Source organism: Ornithorhynchus anatinus, chromosome 3 (genome assembly GCF_004115215.2).
Source record: "Ornithorhynchus anatinus isolate Pmale09 chromosome 3, mOrnAna1.pri.v4, whole genome shotgun sequence".
NCBI classification, from domain to species: Eukaryota; Metazoa; Chordata; class Mammalia; order Monotremata; family Ornithorhynchidae; genus Ornithorhynchus; species Ornithorhynchus anatinus.
This window is the reverse complement of record NC_041730.1, coordinates 8,185,508-8,199,219: the sequence shown is the minus strand read 5'-3', so window position 1 is coordinate 8,199,219 and position 13,712 is coordinate 8,185,508. Positions and strand designations below refer to the sequence as shown.

At 58.1% G+C, this 13,712-nt stretch overlaps 1 protein-coding gene across 1 annotated transcript in view; it reads right to left on the bottom strand.

The window, feature by feature from the left end:
• Positions 1-12,943, bottom strand: part of SERGEF (secretion regulating guanine nucleotide exchange factor) — a 273,746-nt gene extending 260,803 nt beyond the window's left edge. The window contains exons 1-4 of the mRNA XM_029061709.1: positions 12,842-12,943; positions 8,722-8,796; positions 5,046-5,181; positions 2,433-2,588 (exon numbers count right to left, since the gene is read on the bottom strand). Of these exons, the coding sequence (XP_028917542.1) occupies positions 2,433-2,588; positions 5,046-5,181; positions 8,722-8,796; positions 12,842-12,943 (469 nt within the window). The remainder of the gene's footprint in view (positions 1-2,432; positions 2,589-5,045; positions 5,182-8,721; positions 8,797-12,841) is intronic.
• Positions 12,944-13,712: the final 769 nt, after the last annotated feature.

Genomic DNA, 13,712 nt, shown 5'->3' with positions numbered 1-13,712 from the left:
TGGTATTCGTTAAGCGCTTACTACGTTCTAAGCGCTGGGGGCGACACGGGGTGTTGCGGATCGCCTCAGGTTGGCAACGGGGAGGCCAGCCTCAACCCCACGTCAGGGGACCTGTGCCGTGTGACCTGTAAAACGCCAGCGCCGCTGCCTGTGCCGCGTGGACTGTAAAAGGGCCACGCCGCGTGAAACTCCTCCACCACGCGCCGCTTCGAACGCGGCGCGCCGCTCTCCCGCGGACCGGTCGGGCGTCACTTCCACTCCTCCAGTGGTATTTACCGAGCCCTTACGGCGCGCGGGGCACCGTACCGAGCGCTTGGGACGGACAAGTCGGCAACGGACAGGGACGGTCCCTGCCGTGCGACGGGCTCGCGGTCCAGTCGGGGGAGACGGACGGACGAGGACGATGGCGATGAATAGAGTCGGGGGGGAGGCCGTCTCGTAAAAACCGATGGCGACTGAACAGAACGGAGGCGACGTACGTCTCATTAACGAAATTAACCAAATTAACAAAACAAATAGGGTGATGGTGTCACGGGATCATGAAAGCGCTTACCGACGGGTTACCGTTACTACGCGTGCCTCGCCCCGACCGCCGTACCCATAAAGCTGGCGGGGCGGGCCGGGATCGGGGCGCCGCGGTCACCCGTACCCCACCGGGGCGAACGGCCCGCTCGCCACTTTCCTACCGTCCCGTTCTTTGTCCCGTCCTCTCGGAGTCTTCCGTCTCTTCATCGACCAAACGGACCCTTTCTAATTCGCCTAACTGTTGTCGACGACGGGGGGGTCATCGGGTCGTCCCACGTAAGGCTCGCGGTCAATCCCCATTCTCCGGATGAGGGAACTGAGGCCCAGAGAAGCCAAGTGACCCGCCCGCGGTCACCCAGCCGCCGGGCGGCAGAGCCGGGAGTCGAACCCGTGACCTCCGACTCCCGAGCCCGGGCTCCTGCCGCTGAGCCGCGCTGCCTCCCCCGCGCGCGGAGCAGTGCGCTAAGCGCTTGGCACGTCCAACTGGGCACCGGACGGAGACCATCCCCGCCCGGTGACGGGCTCCCGGTCTAATCGGGGGAGACGGACGGACGAAAACCGGACCACGCGATGGCGATACGTGGAATCGAGGGGACGGACACCCCGTTGATAAAATAAACGGGGTGGTAAATAATATAGAGAGATGAGCACGGTGCTGAGGGGACGGGAAGGGAGACGGGGAGGAGCGGAGGGGGGGGGGGGCTCGGCGGAGGGGAAGGGGGAAGGGGCGGAGGGCAAAGGGGAAGCTCAGTCGGGGAGGCCCTCTCGGAGGAGGCGAGCTCTACCCGCGAGCCACCGGCCAAGCCGGGAACGGAACGGACAGGCCCCCGCCCGACGCTCCCTCCCGTAGCCGAGCCCGGTAGAGGACCGGAGACTCTCCAGGTGCCGCCCTGAGAGGGGGGAGGCCGTCCCTCACCGCCGAGCCGAAGAGACTCTCTCTCCCGTCTAGCCTAAAGGGCTCCGTGGAGAGACTGCACTCCATCTGTCGCTCGACCGACGGTATTGGAGAGCCCTGTGCTCCGCACGTGGGAGGCGCTCAATAAATGCCCCCGATCGAACGACCGGGCGCTTCCCGGGTGCAGATCGCCCTACTACACGGTTGGGCGAGTACGGTACGACAGGGAAGCGGCGGGGCTCGGCGGAGAGAGCCCGGGCTCGGGAGTCGGAGGTCACGGGTTCGACTCCCGGGCTCTGCCGCTCGTCAGCCGGGGGACCGTGGGCGAGTAACTGTTCATTCCAAGCGCTTAGTCCGGTGCTCCGCGCATAGTAAGCGCTCAATAAATACTACCGGATGAACTTCGCTTCTCTGGGCCTCAGTGACCTCGTCTGGAAAACGGGGATCGCCCGTGAGCCTCACGTGGGACGACCCGATGACCCCGGATCTACCCCGGCGCCGAGGGCAGCGCTCCGCACGAGGTAAGCGCTTGACAAACACCGACATCATTATTCTCTGGGCCTCAGTGAGCTCATCTGTAAAATGGGGATGAAGACGGTGAGCCTCACGTGGGACGGCCTGATGACCCGGGATCTACCCCAGCGCTGAGAACAGTGCTCGGGACATAGTGAGCGCTTAACAATCACCATTGTTTTCCGTGCTTAACGAGGACCGCCGTCGTCGTCGTTATCGTAACGGAAAAGGGTCGGTCTCTTAACCGATCAATACATTTCAAAGATCGAAAGGTCAAGGCGGGGCGCACCTGGGAGAAAGACCTTTTCCACAGTCGCTTGCACGGTGAAAAGAGAATTCCTGGCCCCTGACCTGAATTCCACCACCCTCAATTCCCTTCTGCCCCACGTGGACCTGTCGCCGGTTAGAAAGGCTTTTTACCGACCGGAGGGAGATCGCAAACCTATTTCCGGGGGAGCGGCGTCGCTAACCGCCTCCCCGTCCTTACGGACGGACTTACCCGCGAGGATCACGGTAAAATCCCAGCCGCAGGCCACCTGGGCGACGCGCCGGCCGAAGAGGGAGGGGCAGGGCGTAAAGGTCAGCACCTCCCCGAGGTGACCGAGGCCCAGCTGCCCGTCTTTATTCAGACCGCACACAAAGAGCTCCCCGGAAGCTGCGGAATGAAAAAAAGATCCCAGTGAGGCTTGGGCCCCGGAGAGATTTCAGTTAACCGAAGAGGGCAGACCTCTCCGGCTGCGGCTTCTCGTCAACTCCAGAGATCTTTAAAGAAAAAGACAACCCAACGAAACGGTTACCCTCAGCGGTGGCATTTCTTAATAATGTGAAGAAAAGTCTCTACGGGCTTCGGAGTCAGAGGTCACGGGTCCGAATGCCGGCTCGGCCGCGGGCGACTCACTTCACTTCTCTGGGCCTCGGTGACCTCATCTGGAAAATGGGGATGGAGACCGCGAGCCCCACGCGGGACGACCCGATGACCCCGCATCTGCCCCAGCGCTCGGAACGGTGCTCGGCACATAGTAAGCGCTTAACGGATACCAACATTATTATTATTACGGTATTGGGTAAGCGCTTAACCGTGTGCCAGGCACTGTAATAATGATAATAACAACGGCATTCGTTAAGCGCTTATTACGTGCGAAGCGATGTTCTAAGCGCCGGGGAGGATACATTTATCGGCTGTTGTTTTAACGGGATGTTCTTCCCCTCGATTCTATCTACTGTCGTCGTCCTCGTCCGTCCGTCTCCCCCGATTAGACCGTGGGCCCGTCGGAGGGCAGGGACCGTCTCTGTTACCGATTTGTCCGTTCCAAGCGCTTAGTACGGTGCTCTGCACGTGGTCAGCGCTCAATAAATACTACTGAACGAATGATGGTGATCAGGTTGTCCCACGGCCTTAATCTCCATTTTACAGCGGGGGTACCTGAGGCACGGAGAAGTGACTTGCCCGGAGTCACGCAGCCGCCAAGTGGCTGAGCCGGCATTCGAACCCATGACCGGTGACTCCCAAGCCTTTCCACTCTCACTCTTTCCGCTGAGCCACTCTGCTTCTCTGTACCGACAGCGGGGATCGACACGGGCGAATCGGGTTGGACGCGCGGTCCCCGGCCCGCCTGGGGCTCACCGTCTTAATCCCCGGTTTACCGACGAGGGAACGGAGGTACGGAGAAGTGACGGGACTTGGCCAAGGTCACGCGGCGGTCCAGTGGCGGAGACGGGAATAGAACCCAGGTCCTTCTGACTCCCCGGCCCGGGCTCGGTCCCCCGGGCCACGCTACGCCTCGGGTGTATTCTGAATCGTGTTAGCGTGCCCCCGTGCCAAACGTCTAGGATTCGAGGGCTAAAATCAAATTTAGAAAATAAATAAAATAGCGCTTAGCCAAGAAAAAGATCTCACCGTTGGCTGTAGAGGGGAACGAACCCACAGATGGAAGTAATAATAACGTTGGTATTTGTTAAGCGCTTACTACGCGCGGAGCACTCCAAGGAAAAGCTTCTCCACAAAACTTAATGCCAAGCCCCTTATCCGCTTGCCAAACCTGGCTGTATAAAACTTCAATCGATGGTTTCTATTTAGCATTTATCCTCAATGCTAATCGTTAGGTGCCGGGCACTGCAACAGCGATAATAATAATAACGTCGGTATCTGTTAAGCGCTTACTATGTGCACGGGGGAATCGGGTCGTCCCACGTGGGGCTCCCGGTCTTAATCCTCATTTTCCAGGTGAGGTCACCGAGGCCCAGAGAAGTGAAGTGACTCGCCCGCGGTCACACGAGCTGCCAAGTGGCGGAGCCGGCATTCGAACCCCTGACCTCTGACTCCAAAGCCCAGGCTCTTTCCACTGAGCCACGCCGTAGTAAGCTCTGGAGCAGTTAATAAGGTCGGTATCCGTTAAGCGCTTACTACGTGCAGGGCACCGTTCTAAGCGCCGGGGGAGGTACGGGGTCATCGGGCCGTCCCCCGTGGGGCTCACGGCTAATCCCCATTTTCCAGATGAGGTCACCGAGGCCCAGAGAAGTGAAGCGGCTCGCCCACGGTCACACGGCCGACAAGGGGCAGAGGCGGGATGCGAGGTAACCAGGTTGGGGTTCACGGTCTTCATCCCCATTTGACAGAGGAGGGAACCGAGGCCCAGAAAAGCGAAGGGACTTGCCGAAGGTCGAGCCAGGATCAGAACCCAGGTCCCGCTGACCCCCCCCCCCCCCCGGGGCCGCGCCGCTTCTCGACCGAAGCTCTTCGCCGAGCGGTCGGTCTTTACGTGTGCGGAACGCCGTACTAAGCGCTTGTTCTCGTCTGTCCGTCCCCCCCGCTCAGACCGCGCGCCCGTCGGACGGCAGGGACCGTCTCTATCTGTTGCCGACCTGTTCGTCCCGAGCGCTCGGTCCAGTGCTCCGCACACGGTGAGCGCTCGATAAATACTACTGAATGAACGAATAAGCGCTTGGGAGAGTACAATATAGCAATAAACGGACCCATTCCCTGCTCACAGCGAGCTTACACTTGCTGTGCCCGGAGTTTTATTCTGTGCAGAATCCACTCCGACAGGATCGGTATTCCCGATCCCTGCCGGCGAGGAGTTTCCAATCTCGGAAAAGTCGGCTTTAGCGTTACCAGTCACCACGGCGGAGTGTCCTCCTCCTCCTGCGACGCTTTCGAGGCGCCGAGACGGGCGGAAATCCCTCAGCTGTTGAGGTAAAAGCGCATCCTCTTTATGGCCAAGTCCGAGCTGTCCGTAGCTGTTCGCGCCCTGCGGACACGGAACGCGTTTTCTTTTTGAATACGGAAAAGAATCGGTTTCCGGTCGGGGTCCGCGGTTTTCAAGTGCCCGCCTGCACGTCTCGAGGCTGGGGGGCGGGGAACGCGGTTTCGGAAGGTTGTCCAGGCTCTCCCGACTTTACTCATTCACTCACGGTAATAATAATGAAGGTATTTGTTAGGCGTTTACTCTAATAATAATAACGTTGGTATCTGTTAAGCGCTCGCTATGCGCCGAGCACCGTTCTGAGCGCCGGGGGGGACACGGGGGGATCGGGCCGTCCCACGTGGGGCTCACGGTCTTCGTCCCCATTTGACAGATGAGGGAACTGAGGCGCCGAGAGGTGAAGTGACTCGCCCGAAGTCCCCCAGCTGCCAAGTGGCCGAGCCGGGATTCGAACCCATGACCTCTGACTCCAAAGCCCGGGCTCTTTCCACTGAGCCACGCCGCTTCTCGAAAAATAGTAATTAATAATAATTACTACGTGCCAAGCACTGTTCTATGCGCTGGGGGGGGGGGTGCGAAGCACACGCAGCGGAGCTCAGTGGCGAGAGCCCGGGCTTGGGAGTCGGGGGGTCATGGGTTCGAATTCCGGCTCTGCCACTTGGCAGCTGGGGGACTGGGGTGAAGACAAGCAAAATTGTCACCGTCTCAATCCCCGTTTTACAGATGAGGAAACTGAGGCCAGAGAAGTGAAGTGACTTCTCCAAGGTCAAACGGCAGCGGATAAGTGGTGGAGCTGGGATTAAAACCCAGGTCCTGCTGACTGCCGGGCCCGTGCTAACTGGGGGAAGTAGAGGGGAGAGGGACGGGGAATTATCATCATTATCAGGGTATGTGTTAAGCGCTTCCTAGGTGCATGCACTGTTCTAAGCGCTGGGGTGATAATAATAATGTCGGTATCCGTTAAGCGCTTACCGTGTGGCGAGCACCGTTCTAAGCGCTGGGGGGAGAGACAGGGTCATCAGGTCGCCCCACGGGAGGCTCCCAGTCTTCATCCCCATTTTACAGATGAGGGAACTGAGGCCCCGAGAAGTGAAGTGACTCGCCCAAGGTCGCAGAGCAAACAGCAGAGCCAGAATTAGAACCCACACCCTCTGAGTCCGAAGCCTGTGCTCTATCCACTGAGCCACGCCGCTTCCGCCAATAACCGTCTCTATCTGTTGCCGACTGGTTCATTCCAAGCGCTTAGTGCAGTGCTCTGCACATAGGAAGCGCTCGATAAATACTACTGAATGAATGATTACGGTATTTGTTGAGTGTTTACTGTACTGAGCGCGGGGGTGGATACAAGCAAATCGAGTTGGACACAGTCCCCGTCCCTCATAGGGCTCACGGGCTTCATCCCCATTTTACGGATGAGGGAACTGAGGCCCAGAGATGTTAAGTGACTTCCCCAGGTCACACGGCAGACAAGCGGAGGAGCCGGAATTAGAACCCATAGCCTTCTGACTCCCAGGCCTGCGCTCTAATCCACTATGCCACGGTGCTTCTGAGGGGAAGAGGGGGGAGAATAACAATAATAACGATAATTTGGGTATTTGTTAAGTACTTACAAGGTGCTGGGCACTGTACTAAGCGCCGGAGTGGATACAAGCACACGGGGTTGGACACAGGCCCCGTCCCACGTGGGACTCCCAATCTCAATCCCCATTTCACAGATGGGGGAACTGAGGCCCGGGGGAGTGAAGCGACTTGCCCGGGGCCGCACGGCAGCCAAGTGAAGCAGCTTGGTGTCGTGGAAAGGGCCCGGGTTTGGGCGGCAGAGGTCGTGGGTTCTAATCCCGACCCCGCCGCTTAGCTGTGTGACTTTGGGCAAGTCACTTGGCTTCTCTGTTTCCTCTTCTATAAAATGGGGATGAAGACTGGGAGCCCCGCGTGGGACGACGTGGCGACCCTGTATCTCCCCCCCAGCGCTTAGAACGGTGCTCGGGACATAGGAAGCGCTTAACAAGTACCGTGATTGTTATTAATGGAGAAGCAGCGTGGCTCGGTGGAAAGACCCCGGGCTTGGGAGTCAGGGGTCGTGGGTTCGAATCCCGGCTCTGCCACCTGTCAGCTGGGGGACTGCGGGCGAGTCACTTCACTTTTCTGTGCCTCAGTGACCTCATCTGTAAAATGGGGATTAAGACTGTGAGCCCCACGTGGGCCGACCTGATTCCCCCGTGTCTACCCCAGCGCTCAGAACAGTGCTTGGCACCTAGTAAGCGCTTAACAGATACCAACATTATTACTAAGTGGAGGGGGAGGGATTAGAACCCAGGACCTCCTGATTCCCGGGCCCCGCCCCTCACGTCCAGGCCCCGCCCCCTCGCGCCCAGGCCCCGCCCTCCCTCGTCCAGGCCCCTCCCCCTCACGTCCAGGCCCCGCCCCTCACGCCCAGGCCCCGCCCCTCACGTCCAGGCCCCGCCCCTCACGCCCAGGCCCCGCCCCTCACGTCCAGGCCCCGCCCCTCCCGTCCAGGCCCCGCCCTCCCTCGTCCAGGCCCCTCCCCCTCACGTCCAGGCCCCTCCCCCTCACGTCCAGGCCCCGCCCCCTCGCGCCCAGGCCCCGCCCTCCCTCGTCCAGGCCCCTCCCCCTCACGTCTAGGCCCCTCCCCCTCACGTCCAGGCCCCGCCCCTCACGCCCAGGCCCCGCCCCTCCCGTCCAGGCCCCGCCCTCCCTCGTCCAGGCCCCTCCCCCTCACGTCTAGGCCCCTCCCCCTCACGTCTAGGCCCCTCCCCCTCACGTCCAGGCCCCGCCCCTCCCGTCCAGGCCCCGCCCCTCCCGTCCAGGTCCCGCCCCCTCACGTCCAGGCCCCGCCCCTGCACCTCCAGACCCCGCCCTCTCGGGTCCAGGCCCCGCCCCCCCAATCTAGGCCCCTCCCCCTCGGGCCTAGGCCCCCCTCGCGTCCAAGCCCCGCCTCCCCTCACGTCCAGGCCCCGCCCCTCACGCCCAGGCCCCGCCCCTCACGTCCAGGCCCCGCCCCTCCCGTCCAGGCCCCGCCCTCCCTCGTCCAGGCCCCTCCCCCTCACGTCCAGGCCCCTCCCCCTCACGTCCAGGCCCCGCCCCCTCGCGCCCAGGCCCCGCCCTCCCTCGTCCAGGCCCCTCCCCCTCACGTCTAGGCCCCTCCCCCTCACGTCCAGGCCCCGCCCCTCACGCCCAGGCCCCGCCCCTCCCGTCCAGGCCCCGCCCTCCCTCGTCCAGGCCCCTCCCCCTCACGTCTAGGCCCCTCCCCCTCACGTCTAGGCCCCTCCCCCTCACGTCCAGGCCCCGCCCCTCCCGTCCAGGCCCCGCCCCTCCCGTCCAGGTCCCGCCCCCTCACGTCCAGGCCCCGCCCCTGCACCTCCAGACCCCGCCCTCTCGGGTCCAGGCCCCGCCCCCCCAATCTAGGCCCCTCCCCCTCGGGCCTAGGCCCCCCTCGCGTCCAAGCCCCGCCTCCCCTCACGTCCGGGCCCCGCCCCTACACCGCCAGACCCCGCCCTCTCGGGTCCAGGCCCCGCCCCCCCCCCCCCCGTCCGCCCCCCGGCGGCCGGACACCGCCCCACCTACCCATCCGAACAGCCGCTCCCGCTCCGGGCCGGCCGGGGGCGGCGGGCTCTCCGGGGTCGGGCCGGCCGGGGCCGGGGCCGGGGCCGGGGCCGGGGCCGGGGCCGGGGCCTCCTCCCGCCCGCCGTGCTGGCGGGCCATGAGGCGGCTCGGCTCGGCTCGGCTCGGCTCGGCTCGGCTCGGCTCGGCTCGGCTCGGCTCGGCTCGGGCGCCACTTCCGGCTGAGGCCCCGCCCCGCCCCGCCCGGCAGCCGTGGCAGCCATGTGGCAGCAGTGTTAGCGGCGCTGCCCCCTCGCTCTGTCCTGTCAACCCCTCAGAGCCCCCGGCCCGCCCCGTCAGCCCCTCAGCTCGCCCCGTCGGCTATATCAGTCCCTCAACCCGCCCCGTCAGCCCCGTCAGCCCCGTCAGTCCCTCATCCATGTCGACCCCTCAGCCCCCTCAGCTCGCCCTGTCAGCCATGTCAGCTCTTCAGCGCCCTCATCTCCCCCCTCACCCCTGTCAGCCATGTCAACCCCTCGGCCCCTTCAGAGCCGTCAGTCCTGTCAAGCCTTCAGCCCCGTCAGCCTTGTCTGCCCCTTTGAGCCCCTCGGCCCTGTCTGTCAGCCCCTCGGGCCCCTCAGCCCCCTCAGCCCTGTCAGCCATGTCAACCCCCGCAGCCCCGTCAGCCCCCTCAGAGCCGTCAGCCATGTCAACCCCTCAGCCCCGTCAGCCTCGTCTGCCCTTCAGCCCTGTCTGTCAGGCCCCTCAGCCCCCTCAGAGCCATCAGCCTTGCCCGCCCCTCAGGCCCCTCAGCCCTGTCAGCCCCTCAGAGCCGTCAGCCACGTCAGCCCTGTCCGCCCCTCAGGCCCCTCAGCCCCCTGAGAGCCGTCAGCCTTGTCTGCCCCTCGGGTCCCTCAGCCCCTTCAGAGCCGTCAGCCACGTCAGCCCTGTCCGCCCCTCAGGCCCCTCAGCCCCCTGAGAGCCGTCAGCCTTGTCTGCCCCTCGGGTCCCTCAGCCCCTTCAGAGCCATCAGCCCCTCAGCCCCCTCAGAGCCGTCAGCCACGTCAGTCTTTCTGCCCCTCAGCCCTCTCAGCCATGTCAACCCCTCAGCCACGTCAGCCTCGTCAGCCCCTCAGCCCCCTCAGAGCCATCAGCCTTGTCCGCCCCTCAGGCCCCTCAGCCCTGTCAGCCCCTCAGAGCCGTCAGCCATGTCAGCCTTGTCAGCCTTGTCTGCCCCTCAGGCCCCTCAGCCCTGTCAGCCTTGTCTGCCCCTCAGCCATGTCGGCCTTGTCTGCCCCTCAGGCCCCTCAGCCATGTCGGCCTTGTCTGCCCCTCAGAGCCGTCAGCCAAGTCGGCCTTGTCCGTCCCTCAGCCCTCTCGGCCATGTCAACCCCTCAGCCACGTCAACCCCTCGGCCACGTCAGCCTTGTCGGCCCCATCAGCCCCCTCAAGCCCCTCAGCCCCTCAGCCCGGCCTGTCAGCCCCGCCATCCCCTCAGCCCTCCCTCCTTCATCACCCCTTTCCCTCAGCTCCCCTCCCCTCCGGTCCACAGCGGTCCTCTGCGGAAACGTCTACAGATTTATCATGACCTCTACAGACCCATAATGCCATCTACTTCTATTGATGCCTCAACCCTTCTTTGAATAACGGTGGCATTTGTTAAGCCCTTACCACGCTGCTAATTCTGTTGTCACATTCTCCCCGGGAAGCAGATGAAATGTGTCCACCGACTCTGTTAGATTGTTATGTTCTACTCTCCCAGGCGCTCAATACATACAATTCATTGATACTTAGACTGCAAACCCCAGGTGGCAGAGTCTGTGTCCGACCTCATTAACCTGAATAATGATGTTGGTATTTGTTAAGCGCTCACTATGTGCAGAGCACTGTTCTAAGCGCTGGGGTAGACGCAGGGGAATCGGGTTGTCCCGCGTGGGGCTCCCAGTCTTCATCCCCATTTTACAGACGAGGTCACTGAGGCCCAGAGAAGTGAAGTGACTCGCCCACGGTCACACGGCTGACAAGCGGCAGAGGCGGGAGTCGAACCCATGACCTCTGACTCCGAAGCCCGTGCTCTTTCCACTGAGCCACGCCGCTTCCCAACTGTGAGCTGAGATTGTGAGCCCTTTGTGGGAAAGGAACTGTGTTTGACCTGATGATCTTGTATCTTCCCCAGTGCTTAGAACAGTGCCTGGCACATACTAAGTGCTTAATAATAATGATGGTATTTGAAACCCACCCCAGTGCTTAGAACAGTGCTTGACGCGTAGGGAGGCTTAAAACAAATGTAATAGTAATAATACAGATCTATCGCAGGAAGAACTGTGTTGCAAGCAATTTTATTAAAAGTTAAATGACCTAAAAGATAACTGGTTCAAATCAGATTATCACTATAATCTATCTATATCCATCTATAGATTATATCTATATACAGTGATATATCACTATATGTCTATCTATATATCTCTCTTTAGATATACACTATATAGCTATATATAGTGATATATCACTATAAATCACCATTTTCTGGGATTTCTTATAATATTGTGGTATTTGTTAAACGCTTACTATGTGCAAAGCACTGTTCTAAGCGCCGGGGGGGGGGGGGGGGGATACAAGGTGATCGGGTTGTCCCAAATGGGGCTCGCAGTTTTTAATCCCCATTTTACAGATGAGGTAACTGAGGCACAGAGAAGTTAGGGAAGCAGCGGGGCTCAGTTGAAAGAGCACGGGCTTTGGAGTCAGAGGGCATGGGTTCGAATCCCGCCTCTGCCACTTGTCAGCTGTGTGACTGTGGGCGAGTCACTTCACTTCTCTGGGCCTCAGTTCCCTCATCTGTAAAATGGGGGTGAAGAATATGAGCCCCACGTGGGACAACCTGATGACCCTGTATCTATCCCAGCGCTTAGAACAGTGCTCTGCACGTAGTAAGCGCTTAACAAATACCGACGTTATTATTAAGTCACACAGCTGGCATGTGGCGGAGTTAGGATTCGAACCCACGACCTCTGACTCCCAAACCCGGGCTCTTTCCACTTGGCTACTTCCCAAAATAATTTAATCCACAGCCAGATAGTCTGGCCAACGCCTTTCAAGAGTAGTTTATGCATAATAATCCTGCGTATTTAACAGTGATTTACTTGGACTTTGTTTTTCTGATTAATGAGGTTCTTCATCTCATAAATAAAGAAGCAGCGCGGCTCAGCGGAAAGATCCCGGGCTTGGGAGTCATAGGTCATGGGTTCGAGTCCCGGCTCTGCCACTTGGCAGCCGCGCGACTGTGGGCAAGTCACTTCACGCCTCTGGGCCTCAGTTTGCTCATCTGTAAAATGGGGATGGAGACTGTGAGCCTCACGTGGGACAACTGATTACCCTGTATCTCCCCCAGCGCTCAGAACAGTGTTCTGCACGTGGTAAGCGCTTAACAAATACCAACATTATCATTATTATTATAAATGCTGGCATACCGGAAAGCTTTTCTGGGCTTCATTCCCAAACTCTTCCCCTGCTCTGTCTTACTTCTTCTGTGAGTTAGGGTCCACCGTTAATGAATGGTGATGACTCGGATATTTTGCCACTGAATTACATTGAAAAATATAAAGGAGGCAGTCGCTATCACCACATTTCTCTGATTTATGGTTCCCTGAAAAACTCGGGTTTGAAGTTATAAGAATACGCAGGATCAAAACCCTTGCAATACCCAAAGTTTATTCCGCTAATAGGCTTAAGAAATAACACAGATCAATCGGGAGAAGGTTTTTTTGGTACTAATAAAGCTGTAAATCACAAGTATTACTGCATGAATTAATTCTATTTTTTGACATTCTTATTTTAAAGAAACTTAGAATAAGCTTTCTTCAATATGCTTTAATTACCGACATATTTTAAATTCCCTTTCTTTAAACCCTGATTTTCATTACTTTTAACGCAGTCCGTTCAAACAATATTAATCAGATATATAGGCTATTATAATCTGAAAAATGCAGGCTAAGACCATTTTAAGTAAGTTTTGCTTGCCGAAAAGAGTGGTCCTGGAACGAGATTTCAAAATGATCCTCTAAATTAACTTTAGTTATCTTTTGGTTAATTTAGACCTTTCAAAAATGATCGCTCTACATTGTAAAGTGCTTTTGGGTGATCTCACCGAAATACGGATGCTAGCAAAAGTATCTTTAGTAACTACTTGGTCCTGAGATGTGTACATGATGCAGTCAATCTCAAAACACTGATCACACCGAAGGGTCATCTTTTCTTCGGCAAAGCGAAACGAAAAATTGTGTTTCAGTGAAGATTCTCACCGCTTTTTAATTAACTAGAATTGAGGTTCCTAAAGTTTTTGGGTTTTTTTAAGCATGCAGTTTGCTCCTACAGGTGAAAGTAAAATGGAGTCTTGAGGTTTTTCCATGCAAATAAAATCCATCCAAGGAGGCAAATGTTTATTCAAATAGCTAGAATGTTCACAGCAAAGACAACCTGCAGTTTGCGTGCGCGCTTCCAGATAAAAAATAGAGTCATAGATTTTTGTGCTGATTAGAAGCACACTTCTAAAACTTGGAAAAAAGATCAGTGTGTTTTTTCAATATCTCAGCAATATCACAGTAATAAAGGAATCTAATATGTGTAAGTAGTCATAATAGCCCATTCAGTTGTAATTGCATTCCTGAAGTTTTCCAAATTACTTCCTTTCGATAAAAATTAGTTTTCCAAATGCACAATCATTTCTAATCACAACATTTTTGCATAGTCACAGACTTTCTGCTGGAATATGACCTTTTAGAAACACTTAATTTTCAGATTTTTTCAACCTATCAGGGGACAGATTCACTTTGGTCTGACCCCCACGTACGTCACGTGTGATTTTCTGGAAGGTAAAGGGGGAGGGTGGATGTCAAAGTGGGGGGGTTGGCGGATCGGGGAATCGGCAAATCGGGAAGAACCGAACAGGGGGCAGAAACCAAGCTGGAGAAACCGAGCTCTGAAGTAGGCTGGAGGTGATGGTCCTCGACACTGCAAAG